This window comes from Bacillus rossius, chromosome 1, assembly GCF_032445375.1.
Source record: "Bacillus rossius redtenbacheri isolate Brsri chromosome 1, Brsri_v3, whole genome shotgun sequence".
In the NCBI taxonomy this organism is placed as follows: Eukaryota; Metazoa; Arthropoda; class Insecta; order Phasmatodea; family Bacillidae; genus Bacillus; species Bacillus rossius.
Window position 1 is genome coordinate 19,273,869 of NC_086330.1, and position 18,794 is coordinate 19,292,662.

The window sequence follows — 18,794 nt, forward strand, 5'->3', positions numbered from 1 at the left end:
TTAGGGTTTGGGTGTATACCGTCTTCACTTTCATAGCCAGAGGAGTACGATGCCTTAGCATACATGGCTGCTGGGTTTACAATGTTGTTTCTCAGTGACCCATCTGATGTCTCTTCACCAAGTTCAGGTTCGAAATCAGTCTTACGAACGCCACCACGTGAGGGGCAGAGACTCTGCTTCAGAGCATGACGTCACCCATGTGAGGGCAAGACTCGAACCCTTTTTTTTTTACTATTCAAACAAAAATGATCTGGTTCGCTTGCAAGGTGTTAATGAATAGTTACAAGGGCTCTCCAAGCCATGCCAGAGGCCTGTCTCGCTGTAGATAGTTGTTATGTCACTGCTGAACACAAAGGCATATGGTTAAGCAGAAGTGAGTTTATTATACATAGTTTACATATCAAAGATAAATATTAAAAAAAAAAAAGAATGACAGCTCTGTGTCACGTAATCAGGTCAACGTCACATGTTTATATTCTGTATGCTGGTAGGCTAACTGTAGGACGGCCAGGCAAGAGAGATCCTATAAACTAAGCCAAACATCAAAATACACCTTAAGAAAGGTAAATACAAAACAGGTTCAAGATAAAAAAAAAATTTGTTTCATTCTCCTAACAGCAATGGCTATAGTGTATTACTGTATTAACTTTATTTTAACTCTTAATGAGTTTTTAACTATCTGTTAGTGTATTTATTTAAATGCAACTGTCATATTGCAACATGAGTACTTATCCCAACAGTTAGCATTCACTTAATTTTTCTGTAATTTTATTGTACTCACCAATATTTTTACAGTTCTTTCAAAAAGATCTATAATTTATTTTGCAAATCATGTATATTCCATTACTGTTTTTCTTTAATGAATTCATGTTTTAAAAATTTAATTCAATTTTTTTTATTATTTACCATTTGAGGTGTAAAAAACACAACATATCTCCTTATTTCTAAAACCACGTCCAATATTTTGATAGGATAAAGCAACACTGTGGTGACCAATCAAAATAAAAGTTGTTACGCCCAGATATAATTTCTGGTTTTGGTAAATTATTAATCTCTTAAATCTCGTATCAACTTTAGCTGAATAAGTTTTGCATTTTGGTGTACAATTTCATTTTCAAACAAACTTATTACTATATTCTATAGATAATAGTAAATTAATTACAGAATGTTCAATATTTTCGTAAATAGCAATAGATAACTCTTATGGTGATTCTCTACAAAACTGTAGTTCTTTTATCTTATTTTATGTAACTTTAGGTAATGAAACAAATTTATCAGTGAATTTTTTTTTAACCATAATACTTTAAATAAAGTAAAAAAAATATTTTTAAGCAGAAGTATTTTTTTTGTGGAGCTGGTTTCTTGAGAAATGCAGCATGGCAGGATATTTCCCTCCCCTCTTCTGTAATGAAGATCAAAATATAGATTTTTAATGAGTTTTCCATTCTTATTGTCTGTGATTTCTATGATCACGGGTGTTAAACGTATTGCACATCTGCCCACAAGTGACGCGTGCATGCGTGTGTGCGAGGACGCTGTGACCATGGGAAGTGTGCGTGACGTGAGGCCACTGACGCTGAGTGTCTGTGTCTGTGCGTGTGTGTGGGCCCCTGCTTACCCATGCACACCTGCATCATCATGTTACTCTCGAATCCTTCTTTGCAGTCGCATATGAAGTTCCCGGGCGTGTTCCGGCACGTCCCGTCACCACACACGCCGTGCATGATGTTGCACTCGTCGATGTCTGGAAACAAGTCAGCAGTCACAGTTGCATTAAGCACAACACAGTACTATACACAACCTTAGAACTCCATGTAATTCAATCTGACTACCTACAATCAGATTTTCCTTTCTTTTGCAGCATCACTACAGGGCCTTTATTCCATGCCATCCTTTTAGGAGACAAGTATGAACTTCTCACCACAGTTGAAAATGTTAAAAAAAATTTACAAAATAAATTTTAAGGTGGTTTTTTAAAAATTAAACTGATTAAAGTTAAAACCAAAGACAACTAATGCTAAAAATTAATTGATAATATTTTAAAGTTACAAACAGCTAAAATAGTTTTGGTCAAAAAAAAAAATATAAATAATTTATAATTTATTTCAATATTTAAATGAAAATTAAAAAAAAATTGATGAATACACAATTTAAGTTTTTGAAAAATTTAAAAAAACTAAAGATTCCTAAAAATTATTATAAAATTTCCCTTATTTCCACATTATTGCGAAACTTGCTTTCAGATTGTTACCTTTCCTTTCCAAAATAGGCTTTCATAAATAACAATAATTGTCCAGCCTATTTTGTGGGTTGTATGTGTGAAATCGCCATCACAGTTCATGAGACATAATAGCGAATGGGGGTGTCTTGTGTTGCCTCATGTCAATCACTAAAATTAACATAATTTAGTTTAAATTGCTAGTTAAAATTTTTTTTATTAAATAAAATTAACAGTTTGTTTGTATTAAAGTACATTTATTTCGTTATAAATGTGTTCTTTTGATGCTTTTTCATGTAATTTTACTTCGTTTTATTTATTTAATTACATTTAGGTACAAATAATTCAATTTGTATTGTATTAAGTAATTTTATTTGTTGTATTTGGCTTCAGACTCATTTTTACTTGCGGTCCTCACCGATGCACTTGATGCCGTACTCGTCGAGCGTGTAGCCCTGGTTGCAGCGGCAGTTGAAGCCCCCGACGGTGTTCTTGCACCGGCCGTTGCTGCACATGCCCGGGAACTCGGTGCACTCGTTGATGTCCTTGCGGTCGACGAAGCCCGTGCCCCGGGGGCAGAGCTCGGCGTGGGCGGGGGTCCCCGGCCGGGGGCAGGGCTCGCACTTGGCGTCGCCCCCTCCCCAGGCCCGCCCCACCGGGGAGCAGCAGCACACGCCGCGCGAGAACACGCCCTCGATGGGGCTGGCGCAGGCCCCGTGGCGGTACTCGGTGTAGCACGACTCCTGACGCACGTCGAGGCACTTGGTACCTGGCAGGGGAGGGGCGACATCACCACTCGCCTCCCACCAAGCCTATACACGTTCCTGGGTTAGGCCTGCTCACGTTTCCCTCGCCATCCGCTCTGTTCCCGTTTCATCATCTTTCAACATCCCTGCTTACCCCAGCGTGTTAGAGATGTTATAAGAAGCTATACCAACGGTCTGCGTAACACTGTTGTTCTGTTTGTAACTAACTGCATATGTCTGTTTGTCAATGTTTGTACACAAACGTCATGTGAAACTTTGAAAGTCATATTTCAGCTCTTAAAACCTAGTTGCGTCGATTAAAAAAAAAAAACACTCGTGAGTTGTTATTCGCTTCATTTAAATCTCAAATCTCTATATATTTTTAAAAAATGTGAGCGAGGCTTTCAGTACTCGCCAGTTATGTGTAAAATTCTAAACTCGGTAACGGGTAAATTCATGTGTTCTCATGTTGCAAATAAACTTACAATACGAAACTCGGACACAAATTTAACGTAGAATACTTAAAAATATTGCCGAGCATGACAAATATAATATCATGATGTGAATCAAATATATTTTCTGTGCTCGCCCCTATAGTTCACTGCCGGAGTAGCATTCAATTTTCAGAGGAAAAGGTTAAATTCTTTTAATAAATTGTCTTTAAACTGTAAAATACGAGGGTCATCAAAATATAAACCGGAATTTATTGGTGATTTATGAAAATACATATGAAATAACTTATTTTTCTACATAGTTTCCTTCAAAAGCAATACACTTTCTCCACTGGATGGAAAGTTTTTTGGTCCTTTCATTAAAAAAAATTAAGATGGTTGCCCCGGTAGCTAATTGTGCACATACTGTTATGATTGCAGCGTCATCTTAAAATCATTCCCCTCCTAATGCCTCCTTCAGTGTAACTTCCATAAGCTCACGCATGGTCTGAATATTGTCTTCATTGACGCTGGTCGCCGGATGCCATTTTCCGCTTTATCACAACCATTTCAAAATTCTGGGACCAATCGAACACTTGGGTTTTACTTAGAGTAGCATCACCGAACTGTAATTGTAATCTCTTAATAGTTTCACTCGATTTCACACCTTTGTTGGTGAGAAAATAAAAAATAATGCATTGCACAACTGATGCTGGTACTTTTGTTCACTCATACGATACTCGAATGACGAACATTAGTGTGAGGGCCATGTTTATGCCTATCCCCCCAAAATTTTCCTGCCACCGATTCCCTGCCACGCTATGGGGTCACATCACTATTTGAGTTGAGTTAACCAAATTCCGGTTTATGTTTGAATGACCCTTGTAAGTTTTCTTGAAAGCAGTTCATGTTAATAGAACAGGGCATCTACAGGTCTGAAAGTCCTGAAAAATTAAATAAACTTAATTACTGATCATGAAAGTCACGCAAAAGTCCCCAAATAAGCTTCAATGGTGTTGAAAGTCAGGACATTATAACTACCAGCAGCCTTCAGTGATTTACTTTTTTTTATTTTTGATGCCTTGCTTCAGTTTATAGTAGAATTTGGAAATTATTTCTGAAAATATTTCTGAGTACATTGTAACATCATCTAAATTGCTTGCGTAATGAAGGAAAAAGTTGTTTTGCGAATATTTGCTCGGAATCGGATGGGCAGCAGTAGCCATCATATAATGAGTCGTAGGAAATTAATCGAAGTATACCATTCAACAGTGGTCATGGTCTCCTTGTTTTTGCCGAATACAAGATTGCATAGGAAACAATGTTCAACATTGGGAAAGCAAGGCAATTGTTTGTTGGGGTCATCGTTTTAAACAGAAAATGCTCAGCGCCTCTAAATGCAAGACTATAAGATTCGGTGCTATAAGAACCGGTGCCAGCTATAAGATTCGGTGCTATAAGAACCGGTGCCAGCTATAAGATTCGAGCAGTAACCATATCATTTTATTGCGAAGAAATTAAACATAAAAGGTGTAACGCAAGTCCTTTGATTGTTTCAAGAATCTGTACCGGGTGATCCACGCCTTAAATTGTTTCTCAAAACACCACACGCGTTTTAACCATTTTTACTCTTGTAAAAAAATACAGTTTAAAAACAAAATACGGAAACAGAACTAACTCATCATCCCTCAGAGTGTATTCTGGAGTGATTTTTCGTAAAAGGGCACAAAACTCGTACATGTTGAGCAGTTTTCAAACCACGTGTTTTTTTTTTTTTTTTTATGAAGCGCTCACACTGAATGTGTGCCCGGACAGCGGAGCCTTAATATAATGTTTGTAGTAGCTGCCGTTTGCAAAAAAAAAATGTGACTGTCTTTATTGGCATCCACTTATTTTGACGCATCAACAAATCGTATTGTCAGCAATAATCCACATGTCAGATGACCTGGTGGTACCGGAAAAATTCCTGAGGTTTTTTCTAGAAAAAGCTTTTTGTTGTTCGGAATGTTAGTGAGTTGTAGGCTACCTGACGTGGCGTCGAGCGTCAGCCCGGGCGGACAGCTGCAGGTGAACGAGCCGTCCGTATTGACGCAGGTACCCCCTCCTCTGCAGATGGCCGGGTGCAGGTGGCACTCGTTGATGTCCGTGCACGTCTTCCCGTCGATCTGTCCCGGGCAGTCGTTATCGTCGTCGAGCGACCGGTTTCAGGTACAAGGGATGAAATATTCCAAACTACAAATGGAACCTTTTTTTGGCCCCAACTCATCGTTCAAAAACATGTATTTACAACACTGCGAGAAAACACTTGTTTATTGGGTAACTGTTGGACAGCTTCATAATGCTGGTGCATGTTTTGTATTAGGTACAAAAAATATATTAATTGCCAAATAGCATATATGAGTAAATTATGTTTAAAGTTTTAATAAATTCGTCACGTTTTAAATGATATTTTGGATCTTTTTTTTGTCATTCTTACTTTTTTTATTCTATAGTAAATGTTCTTCAATGCCTGAAGCCTTTTTAAGAATTTTATTTATAAAACCATGTGGTCATACAGTAACCAGGTCATGAATGTACCCACGTATTACTTAAACTCATGCACAGAACTACACTACTCCAATGGAATCACTCCACAGTGCTGGTCTGTGACATTGTCAAGGGCGTACACAGGTAGGGATGGGTGGAGAGAGATGTGAGAAGTCACTCCCCTCCCCTTCCTTCTGTGTACTCTCCTGGACACAGTTTCTTGAAATTCCTTTTGTATTGATGCCTTGTAAAACTGTGTGTTCATTTGTATGTAAGCGTTCTTTCGGCAGATTAAATTGAACAGAATATTATTTTTTTTTTTTTTCGCAGTGCAATATTAGCTTACTTGTGTTTTAGCTTGATATAATTAGGATTTTAACAGTTGGATTTGATGTTCACTAGTTATGTTTCAATTTTTTAATAAAGTGTTCTAATGCCCTCAACATTTTTTTTTTCATTATTTGTCTTTTTTAACTCCATGATGAAAAGAAGATAGCTATAATATATCAATAATTGCAGTTGAATACCCATCTTAATTGCTATGTCAGTGAATGTTTTATTTGCATAATTTTGATTTACTTATTTGTTACCTTAGTACAAGTTTTCCAGATTAAAAATTGGTCAGCAAACAGAAAAAAAAATCATTTCATATTATCTTTCATAGCAAATTTGTTAATTGTAAATTTTTAATGTTTTTTTTTTTAAGATTCACAAATAAGAAAATTGTTTACTCAAAACCATGATGACTCCGAGTGTAAGATATTCCAGAATATAATGTTGACCCTGAATTTGATATTGTAGAATAGTAAAATTGACCCAGTACTTATAACTTTTGTTCTGAAAACACAAAAATCTCTGATTTGAAAAAGACTGCTGGGCTCACAAATTTCTGATTGTGAGTTGTGAAATCGTTTTTTTTTTGTTTTTTTTATTTTTTTTTATTTCTAAGGCTGAACGATGGTTCATGATATGTTGTGTTGAAACCATCAGTACCATAATCAGGATTTCATTTTGGGGGGTTGTTCCACAGTGATAATACAACCCCCACATACATACTGGATGAATCAGAACTCAACAGACAATCTTTGGCTGCAGGTTCATCAACAAAAAAATTATTTGAAAACACAATACAACTTACAGTCCAAAGTGCTTCCCAAAGACTGATACATTATTTTTAAGTTAGAACTGAATAACTTTTTTTATTTCAAGGAAATATTTCAATTGGAACGCTGAGAGTCTCAGATAATGTTTGATTGATTAAATCTCTACACCCACTTCCAGAAGTGTACACAGGGCAGGAGATGGCGGGGAGATATATACACCCCCTCCCTCACAAAATCCTAAGAAATCTATCATTTCCCAGGCTGACAAATGGAAAGAATAATTTGAAAGAAAACATTGGGGAAATCGATTCTATCCACCCCTTCTGGAATAAAATAGTATGTATGCTCCTCACCTCTGAAAAACTTGTCATTTGTCATAAAAAAATTTATTTCTTTGAAATGTTTGTGGTCGGTAAGACGTCAGGAAAATGCATGACAAGTGCAGTGGCGTAGCCAGGATTTGTGTATGGGGGGTGTTAAGAAGCATGGCCACCCCCCCCCCCCCCCCCCCCGTATTAAAGCGGTGCGCGGGGTGATGGGGGGGGGGGGGGGGGGTCCTCCTCCTCGGGAAAATTTGGATTTCAAGGTGTAAATTAGTGCTATTTTAGCAGTTTTCGGTAGTACTTAAATTTAAGTATTGTAATGGTAAAAATTTTTATTAATTTTTAATATGAAATTTGTTTGAGTGATGAATAAGAAAATTAATTAAAAATTTGGGGCCCCTGGACAAGTGGTGCAGTGGTGTCACCGCCGAGCCAGGCCTCGGCCACCGACCTTGGCGTAGCCCCGGGGGCAGTCGCAGAGGTGCCGGCGGCACGGCTGGCAGGGGCTGCCCCAGGCCATGCCCACAGAGCAGCAGCACTCCGACTCCAGCGCCAGCACCGGCATGTTGTTCTCGCAGCGGCCGCCCACCATCCGGGTCCAGCACGAGCCCCGCCGGTTGTCTGCGAACCCCAGCCCCGTGTGAGGCAGACGTGCCGACAAGGAAAAAATATTTCGTACCAACTTAGGCGAGAAAAAAGTACTAGATTTGAAAAAAAAAAGTACTAAATTATAATTTGCTGTGGTTTTAACAATTTAGGAAGTTATTATGACATTGCAATGCTCTAACTTAAATATATCACACCAAACACACATACATTCCATAGTTTTTAAAAATAATAACGCTTAATAATAAAACATATTGGAGTTACTGTAATAATACTATATTAAAGAAAAAAGTACTAGATCTGCACTTGACCACTAAAAAACTTATAAAAGTGCTAGATCTAGAAGGAAAGTACTAACTGTGGACACCCTGGGTGGAGTGTGGGCCCGATGTCCGGCGAGCCGGCAGAAGCACGGCCGAGGAGGCAGACGTGCCAACAATCACGAATCGAACATGGGAGTTACAAATTTTCCTTCCACAGTTACGCTTTTACAAATGGTTCTTCAGTAATTACGAGTTAAGATTAAGTTTTTTGCAATCATTTAAATTTTTGTACATTTCGAGAACGGTGTGCACTTCAACGAATTATCTTCAGAAGTGGTCGGCCGTTTCCTTCGCGCTCGTTTGTCTTGGTTTCGTGACTCCGCACATTGGAGATGCGTATTGATTCTAATGCGCGATAATCAGTAATTTTGTCTGCTTATTTCAAGAAAAAAATATTTTAGTGCTAAACCTTGAATTGATTTAATTTTCTGTAATATGAAAAAAAAAAAATTGTTTTGATAGAGTTTTACGTTATGTTTTTACAGACCAACTTCACCTATTACTAATTACCTTTCTTGAAAGTTGGCATCCCTGCCTTGGGTGCACCAGTTTTCTTTGGCTGCGCTTCCTGTTGAAAATGTGTTAGCCGTGTAGTTCTTAGTGAGTGATGCACGCACAAACATCAACACTAGGATCGTGACGGTTCCAGAATGGTGTAACCGAGCCAAGCCACGGCGGTACCACTTGGCTCTACCGGTCCGTTCCGAGCAACGCGTTTCCTTCGAGCTCCGGGGCCCGGCCGGCAAGACGTTCGGCCCACACTCTTGTTCGGGGCACAGTTACTCACCGATGCATATCCGCCCCGTGTTGTCGAGTATGAACCCCGCCTCGCACTCGCACTCGTACGAGCCGAGCGTGTTGATGCAGTCGCCATTCATGCACGCCTCCTCGCCGTGCTCGCGGCACTCGTTCACGTCCTCACACACCTGCGTGATCGGGCTGAGCTGCGTCCCGGCGGGACAGACGCACTGCAGGCAAGAGAGTGCGTCGCGTCTCTGGTCACTGCCTTCACGGCACGTCATCTATCCGTTCGAAACACTCTGGACGTGTAACAATTACCTGGAAGCTGCCCGGGGTGTTGCGACACTGGCCCCCGCTGCACACCAGGTCATCGATCTCGCACTCGTTGATGTCGATGCAGTTTTTGCCGGAGCTGTCGACTTGGTACCCGGGGTTGCAAATGCACCGGTACGTTCCCATCAGGTTCTCGCACGCCCCGTTCTGGCACGAACCGGGGTTCTGGGCGCACTCGTTTATGTCTGCGGGCATCGCAAGCAACGGAAGACATCACGGAAACACTCCTTGAATTCATACAACACTATTTATTGCAGACAGAGTCAACTTCTCTGGGAAGAAATGGGTGCGTGAATGACAGTAGTGTCTAGGTGCGCATTGCAAAGGCAGTACAATTAGATCCCACGTAAGTCTTGAAATGTTAAATTATTTTTAAATTGGTGATGATTTTATTCTTTGAAGATCATTACGCTGCATTACACAACTCAAGCAAAGTCAAATTTTATAATTATATTTTATGGCGAAGAAGACAAGCTATAATGTAATGACTTACAGAAATCTAAAGGAGTGTGGGTGTTCTAACTTCTTGAATTAAGAAACCAAAATTAAAATGAACTCATGATGTTACAACTCCAGGAAATATAATTAGAAAATTTTCAGGTGCTTAAAATTTCATTGTCGTGTGTTCGTGTATTTTCATGCAATTCTCCGGCAAGGAAGGTGGCCTCCTCACCGTCGCCGTTGTAGGTCATGCCCGCGCCGTGCGGGCACAGAGCCTCGAACTCGAGCGTGCCCTGCGCGGGGCACGGCTGGCACGGGGTCCCCCAGCCCATCGGCTGGCCGAGGATCACCGTGCAGCAGCAGCATGACGACTTGGTCACCGGCACGGCCGTGGGGTTGAGGCACTGCCCGTCGCGGTACTGCGAGTAGCACAGGTCCCGGCGCGAGTCTGCGCACACGCGGGAGGAACCTCAGGCGCGGGCACGGCGTGATGAACCCAGCACCCAGCACGGAATGGCTTACTCGCTAACAGGACTGTCAAAAATGTGCATTATCTCGGACACAGTAAGGAGCGAAGCCAGGGGGGGGGGGGGTTAAGGGGTTCAAACCCCCCCCCCCCCCCCCTTTAGCTCCAAATCTTTAATTAATTTCTTATTCATCACTAAAACAAATTTCATATTAAAATTAATAAAATTTTTACCATTACAATAATTAAATTTAAGTACCGAAAACTGCTAAAATAGCACTATTTTACACCTTAAAATCCAAATGTTCCCGGGGGAGGACCCCCGGACCCCCCACTTTAATACAGGGGGGGATGGGGGGGCATGCTTCTTAACATCCCGCATACACAAATTCTGGCTACGCCACTGGACACAGTTGCCCAGGGCTGTCGAAAGAAACTAAGAGCTAGGGGCAAAAAAATTTTGTTGGACCACCTTCCCTTTACATTGTGTACAATTTTTCAAACCCTACAATTAAAAAAATGGCCATAACTGTAAATGAGATCTGTGCGAACTACATAACTTGCCAAGTTTCCACTGAATTCTGTTGGCAATAGATTTAGATTTGTAATTTCTTCCTACTCTCAGGGTAACGACATGCATTAAAAAAAAATCTTGAAACTCTACTGGGCCACCCTAGTGCCTGAGCCCCAAAGATTATCTCCCCCCTCTACCCTTCCTTAATGGCTCTGAGCTGCCTTTATGTTGAGGTTATAACACCTCATGACACTTTGTATTTCGGAGTTTCAAAGCAGAAGGTGTTTGATATTTTCCCGAATAGTGCATTAGAAAATATGTAATAGTATAAAATACAAATTTACATTTAATAATTCTATCAGAAGGGTGTAACTGTTGTAGTTACATTTGTAAATAAAAAGAGCAGCTGATTTTTGACTGTTTTGTCGGAAAATCATAAGCCAATGATGGCACTGTGCACAGAAGTCAAAAAGTTGTGAACATTATTCTAGATACTTTTGTAGCACATACATCTATGAGCTGATAAATACTGAGAAGTACACAACTGTACTATGTTGGTCCACAGCCTCGTTAGTAAAGGGTCGCCAGGTGAGAGTACAAGTCTGTGGCAGGTAACTAACTCATGGGCCACGTCTGACCGCAAGTTTCGGAGTCACAAGCAGACTCGGACGTAGCTGCGCGAATTTGAGGGCTCACCGAGGCAGGAGCGACCGTCCGGTCCCAGGTCGAACCCTTGCAGGCACTCGCAGTGGAAGCTCCCTTGCGAGTTGATGCACTTGCCGTGCTGGCATGGACTGCTGATGCACTCATCGATGTCTGCAACGAGTCACACACCTTCGTTAATCCACAAACGATGTTGCAGAGAAGGTAATTAAAAATATGTTTTGAATTCAGAAAATAATTTCTGAGATCTACGTTACCTAGTTTGTACAACTGTGAGTATAAAGATTAAATTTAAAATACCAATAAGTGGTTACACTATACAAACTTTTATGTAATGTTTGCAGGCTTTCACGGCCATTGTCTGAAGTAGCTTGGCTTCTGGATTGTAACCGTGTCCTCGGCGAATAATTCACCGACGTTTCGGTCGACATTGCAGTCGCCATAATCAGGGATCAGTTACCTGTTGCTACCAGTTGAGTAGGTAACTGCTCCCTGATGATGGTGACTGCAATGTCGACCGAAACGTCGGTGAATTATTCGCCAAGGACACGGCTACAACCCAGTAGCCAAGCTACTTCAAATTTTTATGTAATTGCATAAATCTAGACTGTTTCACAACTCATAAATTAACTTATGGTACGCTACATTATTTTCAGAAATTTAAAACAGTCTTGCAGAAAACCATTGATTACAGTACAGTTTCAGGCCAAAGTCACGATCATACGTTCAGTGGTTACGAACCGATGCAGGTCTTCCTGTCGGGTCCCAGCCGGTACCCGGAGTCGCACACGCACTTGAACGAGCCGTCGATGTTGACGCACTTCCCGTTGTCGCACATGCCCGTCTCTGCGCACTCGTCCAGGTCCACGCAGAAGGTCCCGTCCAGGGACGGCTGGAAGCCCGGCTGGCACACGCAGCGGTACGACCCGGGCACGTTGTCGCAGCGCCCGTTCAGGCAGATGCGCGGGTTCTCGTAGCACTCGTCGATATCTGTCCAGGCGCAGTACCAGCGTTGCAACGCTCATGCAGTCGTTCTTACAGAGAGTCATGAGGAAATGTGAGGACTTAAGTCAGAGAAATATTCCATATTAACGCAGGCTTTGCATGCTCAGCTAAAAAAATGTAAGGTAAATGAACCGTCAGTACTATTTCTTTGCTTTAATCAATTCTTATATACACCTGTAAAGTCTCAAGACTGTCGGTGGATAGTAACAAATATAAATAAATAAATAAATATTAGAAAAATAGGAAAAATAGTTTTAAAATATATCCGGCTCTCCATTAGAAAAATAGGAAAAATAGTTTTGAAATACATCTGGCTCTCCATCGTACACCTTCCTACCCTTGAGCCCTTGAGAGCGATGTGAAAGCACAGTTAACGAACAACGAACGCAAGTGAAGTTTGTTTTTCCTTACCGATGCAAGCGTGTCCCGTGGGGGACAGTATGTAGCCATTGTTGCACTGACACCTGAACGAGCCGTCCATGTTGAGGCAGAGACCATTTGCGCACATTCCTGTCTCGCCGCATTCGTTGTGATCTGACGAACACAATCATCTCATTAGTTGTTTTCGACTCATCAAATGCGCTGTAAAGTGTATGTGTGTATTATATATATATATCCAATTGAATTAAATTTGTGAATTTCTTGCTTGGAAATTTTTGAATTTGAGCACTTAACGTAAATTTTTTTGAATTCGTAATAAAGTCTGTACGAGTGAGCTATCAGCATTACCTGTGCATATCTTGCCGTCGGAAGAGACGTCGAACCCTGGAGGACAGATGCAGTTGAAGCTTCCAGGCAGGTTGTTGCACGTGCCTCCCCGACAGTAGTCCAGCTCACTGCACTCGTCAATATCTGTTAACAGAGAGAGACTGTTGTAGCCATGACGTCCGTGCCATGCTTTCATCTGTGATTAACCGACTAAAGTTTGGAAATATGAGTACGTGATTTATGTGTACTCATAGGAAGTACGGCTGTGCAAATGTTCCCGTGCCGATAGGATGGCGATAAGTAGAAGCCATATCGCTACTGATACGTTAAATAACTCTCTGAAAATATTGAAGATTCATGGATTTACATTGCTAATATTGGTATCTTTAAGATCTGTATATTAAAAATTTGTATTCCAAAATCTGCCTTGAAAAAAATTAACTTTGCTAAAATCAACATTCTAAACATTGATTTGGCCAATACTTACTGACTTGATTATAAACAGTACATTTTTGAACAGTAGTACAGATATAGGAAATATTGCACGAAACACAACTGATTTTAATTCAGAATAGAGGAACAAGTAAATGGCAAACAAAAAACTTCACAAAAATCACAATACATCAAATATCGCTATTACGGTAGAATTCCTATTTTACATTTTTCATGGTACAAAGATAAACACTATTACTTTTCTTTAAGGATATTCTCTCTCTCTCTCTCTCTCTCTCTCTCTCTCTCTCTCTCTCTCTCTCTCTCTCTCTCTCTCTCTCTCTCTCTCTCTATGTGTGTGTGTAATATATATTTATTATTACCTTGCAAAACAACTAAAATTCTTGGAAATGACAGTCTGGGATGCTAAATTATAAATAAAAATAAAAGAGTGGATTTTATATGGTATGATATTTAGACAAATATGGTTTATTATATGATACAATTGTCAATTACCACTGTCACTGACTACATAGAGGCTTAATGCTTAAAAAATTTAATTTGTACTTAATAATAATTAATAAATATGGCTGCAGTGAGTAACTGTAAGTGCAATACATACATTAATTAGGAAAGATTGAATGTAAACCTATGTGTATGGAAAAATGCCAATACCTAATACATATGACAAAGCTAAGTTCTGACAATGGAGGATTTTCTTAACCCCAAAGAAATGTAGATACCAAAAGCAGGCAGAAGAAAAGTGTAAATCAAGGAAAATACTTTCATGTGCTGTACTAAATAACAGAAATGGAATGCATTGTAAACATAGGGTACCGGTATGAGCCTGGGAATGAAAACAGTAAAGTAATTAATACAAAAGTGTAATGAGTGGAATGTATAATTGAGTTTATGCTGTATTAATAACTTTGTAGTCTACATTATAATTTGTGCCGTGTAATAAAGGTTCTATTTTTTTACCAAACTGCATTTTTTTTTCAGGGTATCTACAGGTAAGAACCAAAAGAACTAACGAACTGAAGGAATGATCACAAAAGTCCTTTAAAAGTCCAAAACTGTAATGGGATCATTTGTTTTTTGAAGTCTCACATATGTAAATAGTTAGAGAATATCCATGAGGAAATTATCTCTAAAAAGGCTTTAACTTCTTCAAATAAAAATAGGTACATTCCTGTGAATAGTGGATCTATTTTATATTTTGTATTATGTTTAATTTGGAAAATTAAATATAAAACTGACCCTTTGATATACAAATTATAGGGTAATTTTTATTTTTAAATCATGAAAAAAGTTCTAGAATTGATTCACAGGTGTTGGTAGACACCCTGGTGATGGGAAAATTGCATTTTGCAACTACTTTTCACAATGTCCTTTGTTTCCCATCTGCATAATAAGTATGGTTATTTCTTTTTCGTAATTTAAAACATACTCAGCAGAAGTGAGAAGCTAGTTGTGGGAAAATTAGTGAGTTGTGTGAGTACAAAAATTTGCCTCCCCCCAAAAAAAAATGTTTCTTTAGCCACTCATGTAAATTTAGTGACAGTTGGTACCCCTGGACTTTTGTGAAGTTGACAGATGCAACTTCATTATGATGCTTACAGACAATTTAATTGCAGTGCCATAATGATGTAGGCACTTGTTACCAATGTGACACTTTCAGTTTGATGCAAAAAGCTACAATTTTTAGTACTGGTGATGTGGTATTGAAATGAACGAAATGGCTGAGTGAGATTTTGCAAATCATCATTGCATACTTGTTATACAAACCACATGGACCAATTAAACATGATTTACCCAAAATGTTGGGTGGATCATGAAAACATTCTCAAGCTATATTTTAAAACAGTTATATTTTAAACGTTCTGCCCAAAATATTTTTTTCAAAAAATATATATTATCAGGTAGGTATACTATTGTGTAAAGCAGTCCTTGTTTTCATATAGGTAGAATTAAATGTCAATAGACAGTATTCAGAAGCTACAGTATTTACCACAAAAAAAATTAAAAAAGTATTATTTATATTTTTGTAATCTATTAATATTTTTATAATTTTTCCTTGTATTTAAAGGTTTATTATTGATATATAACAACTTATTTCTTTGTATACAGCATTTGGTAGGAGTAGTTACGTGAATGTGACAAAAATTGCATGGATCAGAAATGCGTGACTATGGTGCTGCCATCTGTGGTGGATGGCATGAACCAAAGTTTACAAAGCCAAAGAAAACCTCTATATGATTAACCGTTAATGAATTTTAACAAGATGGGTACTTTTTAATAAATTTCCATGTCAAAAATCAGGTACAAAGCTGGGGTTTAATATTTTCTCAAGTCTTTTTCTCTTTTAATGGAGCCATTTCATTATACAATTTAAAATTTTTCTCTGCAAATCGAATGATTCAATATTCGACGTAGTTGCTCTGGCAGCGAATTCTAGCGGTGGGTGCGGAAACTATGTATGATTCATATCTGCGCTCTGTAGTTCACACAGGCGAAGGGAAATGTTATAGTATTAACTGTTTAATGAATTTTAACCAAATGGACTGTATTTTAATCCAATTCCTTGCTGAAAATCAGGTGCAGAGCTGGGGTTTAGTATTTTTTTTAAATAGTTTTTTGCTTTTTAAGGAGCAGTTTCATTATATAGTTTTATAATTTGGTCTGCTAATCAAATGATTCAATATCGAACATAGCTGCCTGGAAGCGAATTCTAGTTTTTTAGTGACGGGTGCGGAAACTACGGGTAATTTGTGTCAAGAAATGTAGTTGAAAACACAATTTGCGTAAATATATCATGCTCTGCATTATTTTAAAGAATTCTTTTTTAAATTTCTTGTCCCAATTTTGTATTACAGATATGCTTGCAACAAGAGAACACATGAATTTGTTCGTTACAGAGGTTAGATGTTATACAACTCTGGCGAGTACAGAAAGACTCACATTTTTTTAATGTATAAACATTTTAGCTCTCGGTACACAACATTTGGTAATTTATAATACAAAACTCGGACATAAAATTTAACGTGAAAGATGGTATAACCTCAAAAATCTAGGCAATGATAATTCCAGTGTAGGGGAAAATGTCACAGGTTCAGCGTTGAGGCATTTACATGTGACATTCGGTATTCCTGTTGTTCATCTAGCCATGAGAAATGAACAGTACCATTTTGTTAAGCATAATTATTGTCAGTTTTGCCATCACCCAGGGTCTTGAACTCGATACCCGGGGTGAGCCTAGTAGTTGCTGGTGTTTCTGTTGAGGTGTTTGTTCTCCGGGAGGGCGCCAGGCTAGTCTTAAGCGTCTAGCCGTTGTTGTGGTGGGTCGTCGGCCCCAGCGTGCACTACTAAGCTCCTAGGTTATATGGTGGCTGAACACAATGAACACACGCACATTTTTGAACGGATGGGAAACGCGGGGAACGGCACATCCGTCCTAGTTGATGACCCGTTGTCGACTGCCGTTGACCGCGGCTGGCCTAAGAGGGGGGGGGGGGGGGGGGGGCAGCGTCAGCCTGCATAGGCTAGGCTAGGGGTACGGTCTCGCAGCGGGGTAAGGTACTGGCGGGGTGGAGACCGGGCTTCACTGTCACAGGCGGTACGACGTCAGTTTTTAAAAAGGAAAGAAATTTGTAAGATTTTCATTAAAATGAATTTCATTTCATATATTTATCACACACTACATTATTTTTTTAAGAATTTCGAATTTCATGTTAAATTTTGGGTCAGAATTTTGTATTATAAGTTTATTTGCAACATAAGAACACATGTATTTGCTTATTACCACAGTTAGATACATCACTGACATGTACTTAAATACTCGCTCACATTATCTTTTTTTGTAGGTATAAACTATTTAATGTTTTTAAGAGAATTTTTCTTTCTTTACCACATGCCACATAATGTATTTATTTGTTATCGTACAGTATCAAATGACATAAAAATTGTTGCAAGATATTTAATATAAACTCATACGTGTTGTGCTCTCGGGTTAGTTTCAGAAATAACATCTGGCCGTCGAAAAGAGCGAGGAGGCTTTTTTCTGCTATCTAGTAGCATATGGCCACTCTTGGAGAGCTATAGCAAGTATGCATTGAACGCTGCTTTTACTTCTATTAAACTTGCCCGAATGCTCATTGAAATACTGCTTATGTCTGTATTTAATTTAATGTGTGTAAGCATTATTGTACTAAAAGTTAAGCCAGTGTAACTAAGTAAATCATGCAATACGTTAAACTACATATTGAGGTACATTGTACCATTTTCTACAAAATTATATTATGTAAATTTAGAATCTGAATTCAAGTATTATCGTAAACTTGAGAAGTCCGTTAAATAGCTGAGAACAAAATGGTACAAAGGTTAGTTGCAATGTGTTTGTTAGTGATGATGCCATTTTAGTGTTCTTTCTGTGATTAGAAACGATGACTAGCCTTCACACACTTCGGACTGTCCCTTGCGGAAGCCGGGGTGGCACTCGCACCGGTAGCCCTCCAGCGTGTCGATGCAGTCGCCGCTGCCGCAGATGTTCTCTCGGAGCGCGCACTCGTCGATGGGCGTGACCAGCTCCCCGGGCCCCGTGCACAGCCGCACGTACGCTTCTGAAAGACAAGCGGCTCCGTCGTAGCTGTAGCTGTAGGAGGGTGAGAGTGGCTCAGGATGAACTCCCGGGACAGATCTTGAAAGTAGGGTAGGGACTGGCTGTACACCTTCATCTTCATTCATACAAGTATCACAGAGCAGCACAAAGCATGGGTATAAATGAAAATATACTTAACTCTTTCAGTCACACTTGTACCTAATTTTTATTTTTTTTTATTTTCACTAAACTAATTTTTTTTTTGTGTGTGGTAATGATCTGATGTTATGATTATAATGTTAATGTAAAATAATTTTATAATTATTAAAGGAAAATAAAATTTATTTATTTAGTAGCCATAAAGTATAATGCCCACAAGAATGTAGGTACACCTTAACCCACACATTTAAGTTTGATAACCTCCGCGTATCATTGATGTATAAATTGTCCACGCCAGTGGATGAATAGAAATGGAATGGCAAGAAATCATTTCACGAACTGAAGTTTTTGAAGTTTGTGCATGTTGTTCGCCAATTTTTGGTCATAAATTTAATGGCGTGCAGGAAATGCCAAAACAAGTAACGTCTGTTAAGGAACATACGTTCGGAAGCGAAACCT

The 18,794-nt window shown here is 39.2% G+C and overlaps 1 protein-coding gene across 2 annotated transcripts in view; it reads right to left on the minus strand.

The window, feature by feature from the left end:
* Positions 1 to 18,794, minus strand: part of LOC134532924 (fibrillin-2-like) — a 275,398-nt gene that overhangs the window by 78,721 nt on the left and 177,883 nt on the right. For both annotated transcript variants that reach the window (XM_063369992.1, XM_063369983.1), the window contains exons 9-20: positions 18,031 to 18,198; positions 13,169 to 13,291; positions 12,851 to 12,973; positions 12,176 to 12,424; positions 11,468 to 11,587; positions 10,024 to 10,239; positions 9,336 to 9,535; positions 9,064 to 9,244; positions 7,799 to 7,968; positions 5,422 to 5,560; positions 2,637 to 2,987; positions 1,619 to 1,744 (exon numbers count right to left, since the gene is read on the minus strand). In XM_063369992.1, the coding sequence (XP_063226062.1) occupies positions 1,619 to 1,744; positions 2,637 to 2,987; positions 5,422 to 5,560; positions 7,799 to 7,968; positions 9,064 to 9,244; positions 9,336 to 9,535; positions 10,024 to 10,239; positions 11,468 to 11,587; positions 12,176 to 12,424; positions 12,851 to 12,973; positions 13,169 to 13,291; positions 18,031 to 18,198 (2,166 nt within the window). The remainder of the gene's footprint in view (positions 1 to 1,618; positions 1,745 to 2,636; positions 2,988 to 5,421; positions 5,561 to 7,798; positions 7,969 to 9,063; positions 9,245 to 9,335; positions 9,536 to 10,023; positions 10,240 to 11,467; positions 11,588 to 12,175; positions 12,425 to 12,850; positions 12,974 to 13,168; positions 13,292 to 18,030; positions 18,199 to 18,794) is intronic.